Below are 22594 nucleotides of genomic sequence, written 5' to 3' on the forward strand. Positions count from 1 at the left end.
CCAAAGAAGTATGAAAACTTGGCTTATATCAACACACAACCACAATTTATTGGATGCAGCTTACAATACTGAATAACTCTTGAACTTTAACTGGCCCATATTCTGCAGTTTTACTTAAATACAAATCTGTTTAGGTAAGAACCAGCTTCATCACTTATAATATACATATATATATATACATATATACATATATATACATACATATATACATATATATATATATATATATATATATATATATATATATATATATATATATATATATATATGGCTAATTCCATAGTTCAGTGACGCATCATGCGGAGTTATTTTTTTTAATAAAAATTTTTCTATGACTCAAAAATTATTTTTTATTACTCTAAATCAATCTTGAATTAAAATTTTATAATATAAACTAAACACAATTGTATTAACATAACACTTCTACATAGCAAAAATTAAAACATGAGTTCAGTGACGCAACGCGGAAAAAAGTGTTTTTTTATCAGCATACTTTTAAATGGAGTTTTCGCTGAAATTTTAATTCTTGCAAGACTAATTAGATTTTTTTGTTGTAATTTATTCATTTGGCAATAAGGCAGTCATAAAAAAAGCCACAAACAACAAAGTTTTCATATCGTTTTATTTTACAGAAAAAATTCTATCAGTTCAGTGACGCAACGTTCAGTGACGAAACAAAAAGATGAAATTAAAATTATTTTAAAAAGTTTTTTTATTTTCTAATAAATTTAAACTATACTCAGGTGAAAATAGCATCGGAACAACGTTATCATTCTGAACGTAAAAATAATGTGATTTTGATATATCTTTGATTTTTCTTGAACAACTTAAAATTGAACTGAATCCAAGTTCATTTTTTTGTTGTCTTGTATCATTTTCTGACATGTGAATTACAGATATTTGCAAATCTTGTAATGCTAAGGCAAAATCTGCTGCTGACCTGATCTCGTATTGACTAGATTTAACTCTCAGGGCTGCGATTTGCTTAACAGTAGCTCCTATTCCGTCAACCACTCCTTTCCCGTGCATCGCTGCAAAGAAATGCCAGAAGAATTTTTTATGAAAATGTTTTTCAAACACAACCATTGCAGCCATAATGCTTTTGTTTTTGAACTGAGAAGTGGCATTATCGCTGAACATGTGTACTTCTTTGACTTGATCAGGAATAAAGTGAAGGATTTTGTCAATGTATGGTATAACGGAAGACTTAGTATGATCAGTTGAATCAGAAACTATGGCAAACGTTTTTAACTCAATGTTCCAGACTGCAAAGGTCATGATAGAAACTTGATTTTGACCAAAATGAGCCGCTTGTGGTTCATTTTGATAGAAACACCTAGCGTTTTCAGCCCAGTCAACTTGGATTACTGCAATTTCAGAATTAACACTCATCGAAACCTTCTTCAGTTTCTTAAAAATTGTTGATTGGTTTTTCTTTACAAATGCATGTTTAACGAACTTATCACTCATCGCTGATATGTGTTGAATGAGTTCTGTTACAGTAGACTTTTTTGAAATTTTTTCAATGTTTGCATATGTTTTAGTTTCAGGCTTTCTCCACTCGTCCCAGGATACTTCGAAACTAAATGTATTAACAGTTTGCAAGTGTTTATCGAACTGTTTCATACCTTTGCATGCAACGCATTTGTCAAAGGCGCAATTGTAAGTGTACGGTTCACAAACAAAGTTATTTATCATTTCAGATCCAGCTTTGATTGAAGACGCTTGAATTGATTTTGTTAATGCATTTAAGGCAAATCGCATATTTTCATGCAAACTAGAAACACAAACATTATGCGGAAATTTTGTAACTGATTTCACATTGCGTGGACGAAGGTCGCAAAATTTGCTGAGTCCAATTTTTATGTGCTGATGCTTTTCCTTAAATAATTCGAAAGCTTCTTTTAGCGTATAATATAAATGACATATCTGAATATTGTTTGCTTTTCCATCAGATAATTGAATTCGAGTGACATCTTTTTTGTTTGGTGATATTTGGGAAACTTCATTTTCATTATAAAAGTTTACAACTGCTAAAACATCTCTTTCAGAAAGACCATACAGCTGTGAACATGCTGGAGGTAGATCCGAATTATCTTTACAAGCAGAGCTAATTGAAAGAATAGAAAGAATTTCAGATTGTTTCTCCTTTGAAGTTGGTAGTGCTTTAAAAACTTTTTTCAATGCTTTTCCTCTTTGTTAAACGTTTTTAAAAGTTGAGCTTGGTCTTTGAGATTGATTTAAAAGTTTTCTTTTTAGAGCGCAACTTTTTAAAACTCTTAATTTTGCTTTAGCAGCATAAACTGCCTTTTTATTTGGATCGGCTTTCAATTTTTCTCGATATCTCTTAGATCTTACACTGGAAATTTCTTTCTTTTTATCAGCATTCCGAGAAACATAATTAGCTTGGTATTCTGCATAACGTTTTTTTTTTTACTTCTAATTTTGATTCCATTTCTTAAAAATGTACAACTTTATTAGAAAATGTTAACACAAATCTAATAGTTTACTAATATTTACTTATAGCCTTTTGCAATACTAAAATGCAAAAACCTATTCGAATTCGAAAAATTTGAAAACCCACAACGAAATCCGAACATTTGGATGATATTTTGACTTCCTTATCGCGCTATTTTATAAAACGCTAATTATCCCGTTGATGGGTTCAGTGACGCAACAACTTTTAAACTATTACTATAAGTTAATATAATGCTTTTTGAACAATTTTTTTTTCGTAATGATGAAAAGTTTACATTAAAATATATAGTTTCTAAAAAAATCTTGCCTTAAAGCCTTATTTCATTGTGATAATTAAACTTTTTTAGCTTTTAGTTTAGTGACGCAACCTAGTTTTTGCAGATGTGTATGTGACAAAAAAACACTTGAATTATTTTTAAAGAGTAAAAGTTTTTTTACTCAAGACATATATATAATCTCAAAGATTCTTTTTAAACAAAAATATGGATATGTTTTGTTTAAAATATTGCAAGAACTCGCCCTCAAATTTTACTCACTTTTTCAAATAATAAAAAGAAAAAACATTCATCAAATTTATCTACTCGGTTCAAATATTTTCTACTCAAAATATATTTTAACAATAATTTTAAGGTGTTTAAACTACAATTAAAGAAAAAAAATCTTTTGAAAAAAGAAATTTTTAAACACAAAATTTATCTCTTCCATCGTGGAAATAGCCATATATATATATATATATATATATATATATATATATATATATATATATATATATATATATATATATATATATATATATATATATATATATATATATATATATATATATATATATTAGGGTGTCCTGTTTTCAGGGTCACATTTTATTTTGACTGCTCCTAGCATTTTTCTGCTGCGTATATGTTAGGAAATGAGATCTGTAAAGTTTTAGAGCTCTAACTTTATTTTTGTGACTACACAAGCCATATTAAGTTTCAAAAATCATGATTTTTGGGTGAAAACAGCCTATTTTTACAGTGCTTGTGTAGTCACAGTTACAGGCTAACCTTATGTTGAACCATGTACTATTAACCCTCATTAGTTAGAAAAAAATTAGGAGCAGTTTGAATAAAACAGTTAATTAGGTTTGAAGTGAGTTCAAAGATCCGCAGTTGACACAATTTACCCATTTTTATGCGGTTTGACGCGGTTGACAAAATCAAACAAAATACTGATCTAAAATCCTAAGATCAAAGATAACACCCTTCTCTGCTGTGGATTTTCTCATGATTTTAAGCTCATTTGTGAGGAAAATTGTCAGTGTTTGGTTAAAAAGGTCACTTCTATTTATGAAAAAGCTGGAATTCCAACATCCAGAGTGGACAAAGTACAGAAGAAAATGAGTGAATTACTGATTTCTCTTCAAAAAAGGCAAAACATTAAAGAATTTTCAAAGACCATATTTTGCCAGTTCTTTTTGATGTTATGCTCAGTGATGTGATACAAATATTAGAGAAAGATAACAAAAGATCTCAGTTAGACAAGGCAGAAGATATCATTTTCATAAATGATCAAAGAAATTGCAGAAAAATGTACATTAGGAAGAAAGATAAAAGGTACATTTATTCTGCTCAAAGATCTCAACAGGCAAGAGTAAGAATGTCTGGAGCAGATCATGACCAGAGTTATCAGTCTGAGCTGCAGATTTCATCTTCAAGTGAAACAGAAGTATCTGCAGAGGAAACAGACACCTCTAATTACATGCAGAGGAAACAGACACCTCTAAATACAGACTTGAGTAAAGATGAGATAGATCCACAACCATCTATATGTGCTGGCATAGTAGGAGTAACTGTCATTGTTTCGAAGCTTAAACATGTAAGCATCAGAGCTCAATCCCATATTTTAAAGCAGGTGGCTGATACAAGTGGACTTTCCAATAAAGGTATGTCAAAATCCAATATACACAGAATTTGTAGAAAGGTCATACAGGAAACAGTGGAGGAAGCCAGGGAAGCTTTAAAAGCAAAGGCTGGATCAAACATGATTCTTCATTATGATGGTAAGCTAGTCAAAGAGTATACTGATGGAAAGAAACACAAAAGAGAGTGCTTAGCATTGAGTGTAACTTGTGATTGAAAACATTTTTTGCTTGGAGTACCTCCTGCCATTGATTCTACTGAGCTTGTCATACTGAGAAGATTATTGAGATTTTAGAAGAAAACTCACTCAAAGACATTAAAGACATTAAAGTCTAGTATTTGACACCACTGCGTCAAATACAGGTAAAGAAAAAGGAGTAAATTCCAGGTTATACATCTATCTTGGAAGACCTGTTATGCATCTTGCTTGCAGACATCATGTCTATGAGTGTCATATTAAGAATGTTGCAAAGCTCTTCAGGACAACCTCAGGTCCAGATAATCAACTCTTCAAGAAACTTTTGGATGAGTTTTCTCTTATTCAGATTAAACAAAATAAACTTTGCAAATTCAAAAATGGAGTAAATCAACAACTTGACAATGCTGCTAGAGTATCCCTAGTAATCATCGCAAAGTTGTTGGATGAATTCTGAGCCAAATGACAGATATCATTTCCACAGCTTCTACAAAAATAGAAGTTGAGGCCCTCTCTGAGTTTGTAGCATTGAATTATGCTAAGTGCTTCTTAACCTCGTCTCAGACTGTAATTTCTTCAAGACATGACATAGAAGCAATCTGGGAGATGAAGTCATACATGAAGAGCAGACCTAATGTTGCTGCCGAATTTCTCGATAGCATTGCAAACCATACATGGTATCTTCATCCAACTTTGATCCCATTTAGTTTACTAGATCCTGGAGTGTCAAATGAGGAAAATACTCAAGCTGCTGAAAGAATCCTGATGATAAATGATTCAAAGGAAAAGGATCCTCTGTCATTTATGTATAAGAAGGTTAATGTTTCAGGTTTCATTGAAAAAGAAGGAGAGAGCCCTAGATTGTCTGAGTTGATTCAGAATCCATTTTGATATTAACATCTTAAAAATGGATAGCCAGCAGCTTAAATGGATGATGATTCCACCTAGGTGTGACACAGATTGTCTGGCTACACAAAGTTCAAGGATTTTATCTCCAGCATTCCTGTAACTAATGATGCTGCAGAGAGAAATGCTAAGCTTATACAGGGTTTTGTTGATGGAACCCATGATGAAGAGCTGAGGCAAGATTTTCTCCTAGAAGTGGACCAGAAAAAAACGGTTGGAAGACCCCAACGGGTGGTGGAAAGAAAAGAAAATGTTAATATGTTGTAGAATTAGTGGTTAAATTATGTCTAGTATAATATATAAATAGAATTAAGCATTTAATTTGTACTTTTTAACCAACTTTGGATTTTTGTTGGTCTAATTAGGTGTGAAAAGGGTTCGGAGATCGATTTAGACCCATTTCATTATGATTAGGTCAGTATTTTGTTTGATTTTGTCAACCGCTTCAAACCGCATAAAAATGGGTAAATTGTGTCAACTGCGGATCTTTGAACTCACTTCAAACCTAATTAACTGTTTTATTCAAACTGCTCCTAATTTTTTTCTAACTAATGAGGGTTAATAGTACATGGTTCAACATAAGGTTAGCCTGTAACTGTGACTACACAAGCACTGTAAAAATAGGCTGTTTTCACCCAAAAATCATGATTTTTGAAACTTAATATGGCTTGTGTAGTCACAAAAATAAAGTTAGAGCTCTAAAACTTTACAGATCTCATTTCCTATCATATACGCAGCAGAAAAATGCTAGGAGCAGTCAAAATAAAATGTGACCCTGAAAACAGGACACCCTATATATATATATATATATATATATATATATATATATATATATATATATATATATATATATATATATATATATATATATATATATATATATATATATACAGTACCTACTCAAATTATTACACTCAAAAAAAAATTCAAGATTTTGTTACTTTTTTGGATTTTCTTTGTTAGGTAGGGGTTATTGCTGTTTACTTTTTATTATTTATATGTAATATAGCTTCCTGTCATTCATTTTTTGTTTTAGATTAGAAACATTTATGAAATATATATACTTTGAAATAATATTTTCAACTTTATAAAAGGTATGGTAAACTTTAATAATATAAAATTAAAAACATTCAGTTGTTTTTATCTCTCACAACTCATAATATGAGTAGGTACTGTACATATATATATATATATATATATATATATATATATATATATATATATATATATATATATATATATATATATATATATATATATATATATATGTACAGTACCTACTCATATTATTAGACTCAAACTCAATTTTTAGTTTTTTGTCTTTATTGTGTCTAAAATGCAATAAAAGCAATCGCAACTTAATTTTATTGTTATATTATCTATATATTATTACATACAAAGCATATTAAGAAACTTAATACTTGGTGGTGAGTCCTTTTTACTCTATAAGAGCTTTGGCTTGCCTGGGCATACTATTTATGCACTTTGAGGTCAATGCTTTAAATTCTTAGAATAACTATATTGTTAGATTGACCTAAATTCTTAGAATGCCAAAAATTAGAAGAAAACGAAAGAAAAGAATTTAAAATTTGTAAAAATAGTATCAATTTAAAGCAAGTTTTAAGTGAAAATATCTAGAGAAAGAAGCTTTTAAGTTGAAAACAAAAATATAGAATATCTTAGTAAACTAATTTCTAGTATGTTTTGTTATGCTAAAGTATGAGTTAACCTTAGTTAAGTTACATCCCTTTAAGAAAATATTTTTACACAAATACACACACACACAAAAAAAAAAAAAAAAAAAAAAAAAAAAAAAAAAAATTACCTTAAATATTTCAATGTATTGAGTAATATTTTTTAGAACTAGCTTGATCATCTTTTCAATAGATCGAAAACGCTTTTCTTCAATATTAAACTTTTCATCAACTGTCTAAAATTTGCCAAAATAATTATTTTAAATATTTAAACTCAACCTATTCTCAATAGTATTTTTAAATTAAAGAAGTTTTAAAAACTGAAAAAATCAACACTAAAAAATATTTATAAATTGAAAAGTTTCTGTATAAATTTACACTTATCAAAAAACATTAATCATTTATTGCTTAACAAATTTTGTAATGCTTTATTATATCAACTTTAGTATAAGAAAAGAATAAAGACTTCAACAACAATTTCAGTTATCTATAATAAAATTTAGCTCCATTTTAAAATGTGTGGTGACTTATACATAGCAGTTTTAGTTCAAACTCTTATTAATACCTGTTTTTACAGAAAAGAAGATAAAAAATGTATTGTTGATTTGTTTTTTTACAGAAAAGAAGATAAAAAATGTATTTCTTTGTTTTGAGGCAGTGAAGTAAAAAAGGTGTATTGCTGCTGAACAAAGCAGTTTGATAAGCTCACACAATTCATGTTTGTAATACAAATTATTAAAAAGCAGTTTCATAACTTACAGTTAAAACAATTTAATTCAAATCATAATCCCAATCATAAGGTATTAAGATACTATTTAAGATATTAATAAGTTACCTTAATAAAAAATTAGTTAATAATATAAAAACCTAAAATATTAATTACATGTGAATTTAATCCAGTAAACTGAGTGATCCTTTGATTTATTCGAGATGACTTCTTTGCAACTGAATGCCAATTTAACTTTTGCACTTTTTTTCCTATTCCTTCCTCTGTCTCACGGTACTTTAAAACTAAAATATTGTGAAGTTCGCAACAAACTATATTGATAGATTTTATCTAAAAGACTTTTTCTTAAAAAAAGAATTCAAAAATACATAAAAAATAAAAAAGATTTTAAAAACTGTTAAGTTGTTATGCTACATAGAGAGCGAGAAGTAAAAAGAACAAATGCAATCATTTCATAAAAAATATTTCATCAAATTGAATAATATCAACTTTAACTGACCTAAATCCTTTCTTCGTTTAAATTCATTTATAGCAGCAGCAACATCATTCATTGTATTGAGTGCTAACTTTAGCTCACTATTTGATTCATCATCAAAAGAATTCTAAAAATGAAAAACTAGTAATTTGTTGCATAATATTTCATTTAGCAATGAAAAATGTCAAAATAAACTAACTTACTGCTTTTATTATACAGCCTGATTCAATAAAAAAAATAACCTTAAACAACTCTGAAAGTAAAAGTGGGTATTTCAGAACTCTTTGCACAGGCTTGATAAGGTAAGATGGAAGAGCCATTGACCCAGAGTTAATTCTAATAAAAAAAAAAGTAATTAGACAGTATTCTGGAATGCCTCAACAAGATCAAAATTATAGAATTCAATTTTGCTAACATTGTAGATTATTATTAACTGCATCAAATATAAAATGAAGTTTGAAACTGTTACCGTCTTTTAAATTGTCAAATTTTACATTTCTATATTTAATTTTCAGTCATGACTGTATTCAGAATCCCCAAATCGTGTATGGTTCTTGGGGTTCTAAAAGTGCCTGCAATGGCCCCCAACAGTTTGAAGCAAAAACTGCTTCTGCTTATTATGTTTTGTTAAAGCTGAAAAACTGTTTCTGCTTATCATACTTTGTTGAAGGTGGAAAAGCAATGACTTGTTCTGTAGAATCATTCACCATTTTTAGTACCCTTACAGTTTTCTCTTCTGCAAGTATTTAATTAGAGTGCATCAAAGAAAAAGGAAGAAGATAAGATTCAAGAATCTTGATGTATAGATCCTGTACTGTTGTGCATCTGATTTCATTATCATTCAATTTCTGCTATGCCGAAATATCCTGTAAATGTGCCTAAGAGACATTTTGTTTATACTAGTATGACATGAAAAGAGACTGAGTAAAGCCATTCTCTCCCCCAAATACCACAGATGACCAATTACTTTCACCGCCATAATTGATATGACCTTAGATAAAGTACTATACTTGGTTAAAGTATGGGTTAGGCAGAGATCATTGAATAGAGCATTACTTAAGCAGGTAATCCAAGCATAGAGTAGCAAAATAAATAAACCAAAGTCCAAAAAGCCATTACTTTTGCATTTAATGGGTTTGAACTGAGGTTAGATTCTAAAAGAAGAAAATCTTCAGCCAGAAATCACCTTGAAAATATCACCAACCAACTCCTTATGAATCTATCTACAAGCCAGCTGAAATAAACTTTTTTGAACTTCTTCTCTAACAGAACACAAGGGCCATTTAGGCAACCTGTGTTAGATGCTGTTAATTCAAAAAATATTTCAACAATTTTAGCAGTTAGTTTTTAGTTATTAACTGTTGTAAGAACTGAATATGCAGCTGGATTGTCTGTCTCTTGAGCAACTTTTGGTACAGAGAAAAGTTTTTCTACCACTTTTCTAAAAATAATATGGGAACTTGATCTTCTTTCTCTGGTCCAACAGATTTAGCTGGAAGAGATTTTCTGTTGAGATAAATGATCAATGGCACATCAATAGAAAAATTGGTTGCAAAAATGGTTCTTCATCCTGCTCCTATAAATGCTTACAAAATATGATGCAGTCATAAAATCAGAGTGAAATTACATGCACTGCATTTAAAAGATGACAAGTTAAATGCTACAGGAAGTTCTTGATGAGCACAAGATGTTGAGTGCAATTAAGATGATCATGCTGATACAAACAACATTAACCTTGGGAAAAAGAATGTAGTTGTTGTATATTACATTAAATATTCTTATGGAAGAGACCAGACTGCAATTTACAAGTTGTCAACATCACATTCTGAACTTGATTCTACCTGGTGATAGAAGGAGACCTTTATGATGACCCAATTCCTCTAAACATTGAATATCTGTTTGGGTCTCAACTGGTGAAAAAGTAAAAGGAGTTGAAAGCACAGCTTGTCAATGCAAAAAATCTTTGATAAATCAGGCTGGAAGAAATTTATGAAATCCTTGTATCATTTAACAGGATGTTCATAGATTTTGAGGAAAAAAGAATTTTGCAGTTAAATTACTTTCAGAAAATTCCTAACATAAGCAATGTGAGGTGGAATTTAAGAGCTATTTTGATATCCTTGTATTCATTCTTATGTCTACTGTAAGGAAGTTTTAGGAGAAGACTTCATGTGACTAGGCAGACTATTGATTTACTATTCAGATGTAAATGAGTAGACCTCAAAAACTTACTAGAAATATTGAAACCCTAAAAATAGTAACAGAAAAAAAAAATAATTATGTAAAAACTACAATTAGGAAATCATAAAAGGTTAAATGCGTTAATATAAAATTGCCTTAAAAGATGTAAAATAGTAAAAATTTTTATTATAAGCTGTATTTATAAATTATTGGTTTCTTACCCCTCTGACAAAAAGGCATTAGAAATTTTTTGCTGGATAGCAGGTTCTTCTTCGAACTAGAATTGAAATCATCATCATGATCATCATGATCATGATCATCATCATGATCATCATGATCATCATCATGACCATCATGATCATCATGATCATCATGATCATCATCATCATCATGATCATGATCATCATGATCATCATCATGATCATGATCATCATGATCATCATCATGATCATCATGATCATGATCATCATCATCATCATCATCATCATCATCATGATCATCATGATCATCATCATGATCATCATGATCATCATCATCATCATCATCATCATCATCATCATCATCACCATCATTATCATCATCAAATGAAGAAACCTTTTCTAATAAACATTGAACATCATCATAGTTACGACAGTATGTTGAATAGCACTGTTTCATATCCATTGATAAATCAAGAAAACAAGATGCTAAAAGAATATAAACAAAAATTATATTTGATAAAAAAGCACTATAACTAAGCACTACTTTCAGTTCAAAATCTTTTTTTTTTTATGGTTTATAAGTCAATTTAGCCAATTAGTTATCTTTAAGGAGGGTTTACACAAATGCTGTAATTATTACTGATGCTGTTATTTCAGTAAATTGGATTCAAAGCTGTCATAATTTAAGAAAAATTTTCAACAATTTCTTAAAAAGATGCTAGTTTTTTTACTTATTATTTTTCTTGGTTCAGAGCAGTTACAAATTGATGATTTAGACATCCCAAATATCAAAGTAAATAAAGAAAAAAAAAAGCAAACTAACAATCATTTATAAAACTCTTCTACCATAATGATACTTATAAAGAGGTTTAGTAACTTTAAAAGACACTCAAGTTAAAATGTTGGGGTATTTTTACCATGGAATTAATTCCATTATATGTGATTCAACTCTTGAAAAAAAAATTAAAAATGTGAGCTTTCAAATATGAATTCAAAAAGTGGATGGAGCAAGTGTCTAGAGGGAACATGCATTTTTAATCTTTGCAATTATTACAAAATGGGTAAGATATTTAAGTCATATTTCTTGCATATTAAGAATTTGTGTCTGGTCAGTACCAAAAAACTGTAAAAAAAACTTGATTGATTTAACATAACCTATATGTGACTTGTAAATAATATCACCACACATAAAGAAAAACAACAACAACAACAACAACAACAAAACATTAACAAAGAAAAAGATGCTTCTTTGACCATAATTACTAGAACTAAATTAAACAGACAGTTATACTAATCAAAAAATAAGTTTCATAAAAATTTTTAAAAAGTAACATTAAAATATACATGCTAACTATTTTGAATCAATCAAATGTAACTTAGACAAAAAAAATCCAAAAGGATTAAAAAGTTTAGCATTCAAAATTGTCCATGGCACTAAAAACAACAAGCTAAACATTATTCCATATAAACATTCTTATGGTAAATATTATGAACCTTTAGCATTAAAATATTATGAAAACATTATGAAAGCATCAGCTATAACTGATTTTGATACTTGACAAAAACAATTTTACTACAGGTGCCTCACCTGACAATATAGATGTGATAAGAACTGTAAAAGTAAAACTGCTTTCTTCCCCCCATTTTTTTCTCTTTTTTGTGCTTGCTTGCTATTGTGTAAATGTTTTGCCATTCTTTTCCAGAGTAAAAAAAATATGTATAAACTACATCAAATCTCTTTCTATTTGGAAATGCTGTACAATGTTTTAATTTAAAGAGAGAACATGTTAAACAAATATATTTCATTCATTATCTCACATTTTATTCTAAACTGTTTTCAATGAATGTATACTATTTAAATACCTTTATCAGATACAATGATTTTTTTCTTTGGATATTGCTCTCTTTTTTAACAACCGATATTACAGCTTCCATAGAAACAATTATAGGCAAAATATTGTTTACAAAAAGATTTTTTTTCAGTTTTGATCAAATGCCATTTGATTTATTTACATAAAAGTATAACTTAATCTTGTTTTAAGTTTCACAAGCATTTTATTTATGAAAAAGTCATTAGTTTGACAGCACCAATATCAACTCCTATTGCTACATTATAAAGATTTTGTTACAACAGATAAATACAATGCTTTTTAAAAATTACTTTACTACTTTTTAAAAATTACTTTGAATTATGTCAGTAAACACACATGATCAATTTTTCTGTATATTTCACCAAAAAGCTTATCATACTTTTACAAAAAAGGTCATCAAACTAAAACCAATCTCACTAGGTGAAAAGGATGATGTAATTTCATCTCTCCAGGTGCCCATTATTGTTCCATAAGAATAGCAAAAGGAATATACCGTCTTAAAATCGATCAGTTCCATAAAAAATTCAAATTTACAGCATATGAACCACAGGGTGCTATCATATCTTTCTTTTCATTATCATTTATGTGAAAGTCTAGCTAAAAGCTCCAAACAATTCTGATGTTCCAAACAACAACTTTGTTTACTCCTATCTCTGGAATCTTATAGTGCTGTTGAAAAACAGCAAATATTGTAATCAAGAAAATGTGGTATTTGAGTAAAGATTTCATTGGATTTACATTACTTTCAGACTTTAACCCAAATAATGGGAAAGAGGAAATGCTACCCTGAACTGATTCAATTTTACTTATATCCTGTCTATTTTAATGCCAAGTACACAATAGCAAACACATGTCACCAATGACTGTGCTTAGTGTGCTGTTAAGTTAGCGACAGACTTCAATATTTTACTAACATTTGATCAAACTAAATGCCAGTTTATATTTCTGATTGCCAATACCACAGAAATCTGATGACCATTCTGTTAAAGAAAAACTTCAAAGCAGAATAAAAAATGATTCACTACTACTCTTGTGAAGACTTTGGTAAAACATTATATGACACATAAATATAGTGTAACATATATTTAATCAAGCTTATGTTATAAGAAAGTTTACTGGTTTAAGACCCTTTTTTTTTTTAAAACTTTGAACCTATTGAGGACTAAAACACATTATTTAAGCTTGCAATTTTGAACTTATTTTCCTGACCACAAATCACATCAAATTAGAGGGTACACCACTAACTTGATGCAGTCTTTGGGCATTATACTTAATTTCTTGATAAAATGATGGAATTTAATTCTGTTAATAATCAAGGAAACTAATTTTATTTTTAGTGTTAATGGCTTTGTTGTATCCAAAGATATTTCTTATTAGCAGGCTAATATTTCAAAACTATATACTATGGATTAACAATGGGGAACGTAACTTTTGTTGAAATAGATCTGATGCTTGTTTTTTTGCCTAGAGCTACAGGATGGCCTGATTTTGTCTCAAAAATGATAAAAATATAGCAAACAATCATGTTTTTAACAAATATTATAGAATGTTTTAAAAGTTTACACACAACTGAAAATAAAAATAACAATGCTGCTTGAATATGTTTGCACATTATTTTATTCATACAAAGGATATTACTGTAACTGAAATTATGTAAAAGTAGTTGGGTAAGCATTTACACTTAAAGCTTTTTCTTGAGTATTGAATGGTTGCTGTTTTAGCACCAAAATCTGAACAACCTTGATTGATGATCAAACAACAATCAGCCTTTAGACTAACATCCTATCTTTCCAGATAGCATTCTTCCATGACCTTAAATTGTTCACTTTGCTCATCACTGGCAGTACAAATGTTTTACTGAGAGTTAACAAGAGAGCTATGTAGAAAATGTAAATTGATACTCATATTGCAACAAAAGGTATTGCAGTTCTCTGCAATTACAATTACAGTTACAGTTCAATTACAATTTCCATGTAATTCTTTCCTCTTGATATTATGTCTTTAAATCATAACCAAGCATTCTTTCCAAATTTTTAAATTGTTTCTATAAAATGTTCAACTTTGATAAACTGCCATATGGAAAATATAAAACAAGCTGACCTTGATATTTTGAACTTTGATAGGCCAGGAAATGATAAAAATAGGCCAGAAAATTAGAAAATAAGGCAAAATGAAATTTTCATTTAAATTGAAAGACAGAGCATTGCAAAAAAAACTAAATTTATGTTCCATTAAACAATATACATTAACCAACAAAACATTACATTAACCAATATACAAACTAAATTTAAGCACTCAATTTTATAATTGTAACTAAATGCCATGTAGTTTCCAATAGTAAAACTATTTTACAGAAAAACTTTAGTGTTGTATTATATTCTAAAATAAACTGAAATGGCTAATATCAAATTGACCAGAAGAAAAGCATACAGCTTTTATCTTTATTTTTAGAAAAAGTTGAGCTTGCAGGTAGGAAAACTTCCATCAAGTGACAACAAGTATGTTCTTTTATAACCACTGAACATTAAAAAAAAAAAAAAAAAAATTAGAAAAAGTTTAAGAACCATGACTAAACCAGTGTTATCTATTCTCATCAAGAATTCAGGTTGATGAAGTTTTTGTTAACAAGGAAATGACTATTGTTGAAAATTCCCAAACTGTAAAAAAGAGCTGATGTTTTCCAGTTCAATTATTCAGTTGTATGGAATAGATTATCTAGATGTAAAACTTTATATAGATAGTAAAACCTTCACAATTTCTTATAACAACTTCATTTAAATAATTTTAGTTTGTGAAACTACTTTCAAGATGACACCCAATCATTTTGATCTGTCAATCAGAAAAAATGTTAGAGGCCGTCAAGAAAAAATGAACTTTATTTTTTCTTCACATATTTAAAGATGACCCTATTCTTCACCCTAAGTTTATTTCTGTCCCAACCTTTATGTGCTTATGTTCATCATGCCAGATTGAGACTGAATCATATAAATTACCATTGTGATTGAGGACACACTTTAAGCTTTTGATGAACAGTTTATATTTAGTTACTAATTCCTCCAGAAAATCATGTATGTTTTGGAAATACACCAAACTATTGCCAATTTATAAGTACTGCAAAAATACACTTTCTCTGCATTGAATAGATACGTTCACTCCATTTTCAGTTTTTCTCATTCATTCTGGATAGTTAAAGCCTATTTTAATTGTCGCAAAGAGCATACCAAATCATTTATCTTATGCTGATTAAATCCCTTAAAAACTAATTCATCATAACTTTAAAATCTGGATCATTCTTGCTATTGAGTTTATTATAACAATCCAGAGATTTTTAAGAGAGCAACTGAATGAAAACTGATTTCAGCTGTTTAGGCACTTACAATCTAAACTTAATGAACTAGCCATGATCTGAAAGAAAGGATGTAAAATGAAACAGTCACAGGTTTAGAAAAACAAAAAAAAATTACATGAGGTTTTGTATAAAGACTTTTATGATTTATTTGCAGAGTACGATAACAATCAGCTATATAAAGTGGTTACATTGTTAGAAATAGTTAATAAAATAACTAATTTAGGTTTTTTCCTTTAAATATTGAATAAGATAATATTAGATAAGATAATAAATACATTCAGATGGTCAATCCTATTTCTTACAGATAAAAGATACTATTTTGCTTACTCAAAGATAAGCTGAAAGGAAAGAAATTGAAATGATTAAAAAAAAAAAAAAATTGACTTTATTTTTAAAATCAGCCAAAAACTTAACAGAAAATATGTTCAAAATTGTTCCCCAGTGTAATCTGAATAACTGATACTTAGCATAAAAATGAATTACTCAAACTGAATCATTATCATAAATTAACACAGATAGATTAACAAGATTTAAAAATTCAAAATATGTCAAAAGCAAACAAAATTGAAAACTCCCACACCTATTTTTTTCAAGATTTGGTCTGAGGCATCACCCACAGCATTTTTCAATGCACTCAACAGTTTTTGAGATACAAATACAATTTCAACAAGGTTGCCAAAGAGAACATTAACATTTATTGCATCATCCTAAAGTATGAAAACTTATCTTAAAATATTTTAAAACAATGAAAAAACCAACCACTATTTGTGAGCAAATATGTGAAAACTAATCAAACATTTAGAAAAAGTAATCACTTAAAATGAGCAATTCAACTGGATTTTGACGATAACTTAAGAGATTTCTTGAAGTGTTTTTGTTAAAAAAAGATATATATCAATGTTTATCATAACACCTTAAAGCATTCTCTTGTTTTTTAAGTTTTCACATAATTGGTGTTTCATTATGATCATAAAAAAATCTTTCAAAATTTCTCAGCTTAAACAGAGATATTCATATCCCCAAAAAAAGGGAAAGCTAAAAGGTTAGTTTGTAATACAATTTTCATTGTTATACTTTCCAATCAATATTAAACTGTAACTAATTATTTTAGAGACAAAATTAAAAAAAACAATACTTAATATATACTTAATATAATAACACACGCATATAAATATGCATATACAACCATTGAGAAATACAGAGCTTGCTATTATAATTAACTTTTGAAATTACATTTAATAGGTAACTTCTAAAAAAAAACACTTTCTTTCATTTTAATTTTAAATACTTTTGAAACTTTGTAATAGTTTTTGCAATCCACATAAAAGCTCCTCAATAAAAAAAGAACAGTAATTTTACAAAGAACTTTATATGTTCAAGATAACACACTTTAATGTATAACTAACAATACAGAGACTAACAGCTACAATAAAAAATATTGGATAAAATGATATATAAAATTTAAATCTGTTTATTTATCATGAAATCAATTACATTAAAATGCTCTTACATTTTCAAGCTGAAGCTTTATTCTTTCTGTTATCAGTGAAACATCAGTTATAAATTTTTCTTCTGTATTAATCAGTTCTTCTACAATTCTTTGCTGGTTGATTTTTTGCTTTTCCATTAATTTTTCTGGATCATTATGCCCATCAATTTGATCAAATTCACAAAGTTTTTCTGTGAAATTATTAAATAAAAAAAACTTTACCTTGATTTTAAGGTTGTTAAAAGTAAGAAAAACTCAAATAATAAAATCCACCTAACTAGCATCCAGCCAATAATACACTAATTAAAGTGTAGAACCAGAGGTAGACTGAAAAAATATTGTTGCAAAAATGTATGAAAATAATACATTTCAAAAGCCAGATAATTTTGTGGGTATAGCTACTTTCTAAGTGAAGATATTTAATTTTGATAATAGTGAATTTCAAGAAATTTAAAAATTATGAATTAACTTGAACCAGAAAAAACTGTGCCTTAAATTTACATGTTTTGGATAGAAAAAGTGTCACTGTGAAATACAAATACCTAGTTAAAGTGACAATTGATTCTGTTATACAATTATTTATAATTAAAGATTCTTTTGTACCAGTCCTTGGTTATGAGTAGTTGTTAATGGCAATGATGGAGCAAGACAAGCAAGCAAAAATGAATTCTAAAGAACTGATATATTCCAATAAGGATTTATTTCCCTCAAACTAAGATAAAAGCATGACATTGTGGTAATATTGTTCCCCAAATGCATAAAGAACATTAACTACTGTGTTTTTTTTTGATAAAAGAAACAAAAACAAATTAAGATCTGATAGACTTTGCTTTTTCAAAACAGATAATACACAGAATGATTTAAATGCAGAAGGGATCTGCTTGTTATTCATGATAATTATATCAATATTAACACTTTTATCCAAGATGCAATTGAGGAGATGATATGGGGATGTAAGTTGCATACTTTGAAAAATCTAAACTAACTAAAAATTAAACAGTTATTTAGAGAGTGTGCAAAGGAAATCTATTTTTTTGATCAGAAGAAACTTGAAAGTTATACAGAGAGCTATGCATTCCTATGTTCAAAAAAGCATATTACCTTTACATTCTCAGACAAGTATAATCTTTTCACATAGTACCTTGCCAATACAAAATAAATTATTAATAAGTTTCAGTAGCTATGTTTTAATGCTACAGTCAATAAAAAATGTGCTAAAGTCTTGGGTTAATCAAACTCTTCATGATGCACTTTATCACTCTGCTGAAATATTAAATCCTTATCATCACAATTAGAAAGATTTAGAAATCTTATGAACCATCTTTAAGAAAGATTTTATCCAACCTGCTGGATAAAATCTTTCTAGGAGATGATTTTAGAATTATAATTTTTGCATGTGTTTAATAACTTTTATCAAATATATCTTTATATATATCTTAATATATCTACCTAATTGTCTTTATTAAAACCTATTTCTAAAGATTTTTAACATATAAGCAATATTTTAACTGCAGGATTTTAAAAATAAGTGCTTTTAAGTACTAATATTCCCAAATAATAAAAAGAAGGCCAGATCTCATAATTAACTTTAACTTTTTAAGCTTTCTTTTTAATTTATTATATTACTAATCATTTGTTATTAGAGTAGTTTTTAAAACTTCTCAATGCACAAATGTTTTTCAATTTCCAACAGTATAAAACATTTCTTCAGCTTGATAAACTAGTATTATTTTTTAGAAGATCACCTTTAAGTCCACTGAGTTCATCTTGTAATGTGTCAACCATGTTTTCACAAAATATAATATTATCACGTATCTCAGGAAGCTCTTCAATATCAGAAAAGTCTTGCATGCATCGCAGCTGTTCACAATTGTTGAGATATTGCTACGAGTAAAAAAAGTATAGAGAACCACTATTCTTTCCAATAATAATTTAACTTGGAAAAGCAAGAAACTTTTAAGTATTTAAAAGTCTGTTAATTAAAGTTAGAGCAAGAAAAAATAGAAAATTAGAGTTAGAGCAAAAAATAATAAATTGTGAAAAGTTGGTGAAAAATATCCCATGATTGTTCTAGGTGTAAGTGACAAATTGAGCTGAGTGACTATTTACAAGGCTCTGAAAGATAGAAAAACCTGAATCTAGTTTTTGGAAGATGGGCCAGAAATAATCTGTCAGGACTAAGAAGCTGATGAATTTTGTTGAATGCAAACTATAGCAAAATCCTAATAGAACTACTTCAAGACTTACTAGAGAACTAAAGTAACCAGATAGACAATTCAATAACTGACTCATGCAGATTTAAGAATGAAAATTTTTTTTGAAGAGATAAGGAAAACTGATTATTGCTAAAACCAGAGCAGTTAACAGGCAAATGACAAGGGCGCTTCTTGATTATTAATGATCATGACATCACTATTGCCTATTCTGATGAAAAGATGTTTACAGAGCCAAAAAAGAGGCTTTGTTAGTTTTTTGAATATGTTGAACCTTAACTCAACTAAAAGTTAGAGCTTGATTTGCTTAACTAAATAAGTCTATTAAGAATGTCTGAAAAGAAATGTTTTCGAACTCAATATGAATTTAAAAACATTATTTTTGAGATTCCTCATTCCTAATACACTTAAATTAAACTAACATTTTTTAATATTCAGTAGACAACTTGGAAATGTTGCTTTTGAGACTGTTTGAAAGAACTCATCACTGCAATTGAGCACTTTGCGGCATTATTGATAACTTTGATGGAAGAAATAAAAGCATTGGTTTTTTTTAGTTAAAACCATTTCATCTCAAGTTGAGGGTTCATATCTAGACAGATGGCTATGTCAAGTTCAAATGACTATAAGATCTTAATGGTGACATCACCAAGTTATGGAGCTACTTTTTCCCCAACTGATTACATTTTTACAGATTACAGATTACAAGTTTTATAGATTACAGATGACAATTCAGCCACAGTCCATTTAATTCCCCTGACTGATGAGCTGATATTTAGTCTGATTTGTTACCTTTATTTCCCCTCTACATGCAACTTGAATATTTTCAAGTGTGTGTGTGTGTGAATATGGGTAGTTGTGTAGCAAGGGATGAGGGTAATAAATTAGACTAAATATTGGCTCATCACCTGAAAATAACCTCCACTAAGAACCATGGCTTCCATAATCAATTTATTCTCATCAGGTACTTTGCTGGAAAATAGTTAAAAATTTAATATATAACATTCTGTATTTCATTTCAAACTGCCTTTGAAATAACCTGAAAAAAATTACATTATATAAGGAGCTTCTTCTTCAAATATAATAAAATTGATTATCAAACTTTTTTGACACATAACTGAAGATTAAAAAAGGAACAAAACAAGTCTAGTAGATATATAATAAAATAAGTATATGCAGTGCCAAAGTTGTATTTAGAGTGTTTTTCTCTGAATGGATATAATGATGAGTTGACAATTCAATAAAACACAAAATATTAATGCACCTTAAACACACTTGAAACATGCCCTTGTTGCATTGGCAAACAAGTCTTATGGCTGAAGCAAGTCTATCTATTTCAAGATGAAGGACCTGCACACAGAATGAACTCTACTAGAGACAGGTTGAAACAAAAAAAGATCAATTTGATGCCCTAAATCACTAGTAGAGCAGGCCATTTAAACAAAATCAACTTTGGATAGTTGCTACTAGCTAAAAAAAGATTGGTGAAAATTTTTTGCATATTTTTTGGGTCTACCTTGGCCACCAGGGGGCCTTAAATCAGCATTAAGGATCTGCGTCTTGGAATTATTATCTCAAAATGAACCAGGAAAAGCATAACAAGACAAGAATTTTCCTAGAAAAAATAACAAGACAAAAGAAAAAACTGTCCCACAATAAAATTATAAATCAAGACAATAATTTTGTCTCGGAATTTAAAAATTGTGTCCCAGATATTATCGTTTTGTCTAGTCTAGAATAAAAAGATAACAAGATGCAGATGTTTAATCAGCATATTAGTGGAATTTTATGCTTTTTTATAAAATTGACTATATAACATCGTCATGAGTTTCTTCGTTCAGTGAACAATTCTTCACTGAATTGAAAAAAAAAATCATAACAATAGTTAGAAACCACTTTATAATTCCTTAAGTAATTGCAAAGTGTTTTTTAACTATCATCATGTGTATAACAAAGAAAATATCTGAGAAAAAAATGTTAAATTATTTTGTTGCATTTTGTTGTAAAAACTTTAACAAGCCTTTTTTAAAATTATTGTTATTATTTATTTTTAAAATAAAATTTAGGAAGTTTAGTATATTTTTAGAATATCAAAATTAACAAAATTGAATAATTTATCTGTATATGGTTTATTGAATTTAAATCTGTTTCTAGAATTCTGTTTTGCAGATTGAGTTTCTAAAACTAAATTTACATTTAGAAAATTAATAATATTACTATCTTTGTTGCAAAATATGGCTGCAGCAAGAACGCAGCTGACTAGTTCTGTTTATGGCATAAAATGTGAACTAACTTCTTGCAAACTTCCAACTGTTAAGGAAATCATGCAACATTTTTTTGTTCAATTAAAACTTCCCAGGACTAAACAATCAAGCATAATAGTTTCTCAAGTTTCTACTAATGTTACAGACACTTGGTTGAAATCTTTGCACAACAATTTGAGAATGATTCTTAAAAGAGGTGAGTCACAGATTCAGTAGTATAATTTGTTAAGCAGGAAAATTTAGCTTTTGTTTGCAGCATGTAATTGTCTTAATTTAAGTAACTCCACTTCCCCAATAAAATCAAAGGTATGTACTAATAAATATATGCCAGTACTTGAGCATAAATTTTTGTTGGATCAAAGAAATGAAAGAAATATGGTTATTGGTCCTTTGGATAAGGATAATACTTTTAAATTAACTAAAGGATTTGAGAGAATTACAAAGAGAAATGATTTCTTTTTGCATATCAAATGTACGATGATAAACCAGTTAGTATCAGTTTGGATATAGATGCAGATATTTTGTCTGGTGATGAGGAATTGATTAATGACACTCAGAGCAATGTTGATGATGATCAGCTATCAAACTTCTGTGAATTAGATAACGAATCTAGTAAAAATATAATAGAGTTTCCAACAGTTGCCAGAGAATGT

At 28.7% G+C, this 22594-nt stretch overlaps 1 protein-coding gene across 1 annotated transcript in view; it reads right to left on the bottom strand.

Annotated features, from left to right (window-relative positions):
• Positions 1-22594, bottom strand: part of LOC145186262 (dynamin-binding protein-like) — a 59383-nt gene that overhangs the window by 17607 nt on the left and 19182 nt on the right. The window contains exons 8-16 of the mRNA XM_090094593.1: positions 19210-19348; positions 17486-17655; positions 16556-16682; positions 11150-11241; positions 10777-10832; positions 8617-8710; positions 8399-8501; positions 8056-8183; positions 7304-7408 (exon numbers count right to left, since the gene is read on the bottom strand). Coding sequence (XP_089950719.1) covers positions 7304-7408; positions 8056-8183; positions 8399-8501; positions 8617-8710; positions 10777-10832; positions 11150-11241; positions 16556-16682; positions 17486-17655; positions 19210-19348 — 1014 coding nt within the window. The remainder of the gene's footprint in view (positions 1-7303; positions 7409-8055; positions 8184-8398; positions 8502-8616; positions 8711-10776; positions 10833-11149; positions 11242-16555; positions 16683-17485; positions 17656-19209; positions 19349-22594) is intronic.

This window comes from Hydra viridissima, unplaced genomic scaffold (assembly GCF_058129835.1).
Source record: "Hydra viridissima isolate aposymbiotic clone 2 unplaced genomic scaffold, HvirCarnegie_v1 scaffold_8, whole genome shotgun sequence".
Taxonomy (NCBI): domain Eukaryota; kingdom Metazoa; phylum Cnidaria; class Hydrozoa; order Anthoathecata; family Hydridae; genus Hydra; species Hydra viridissima.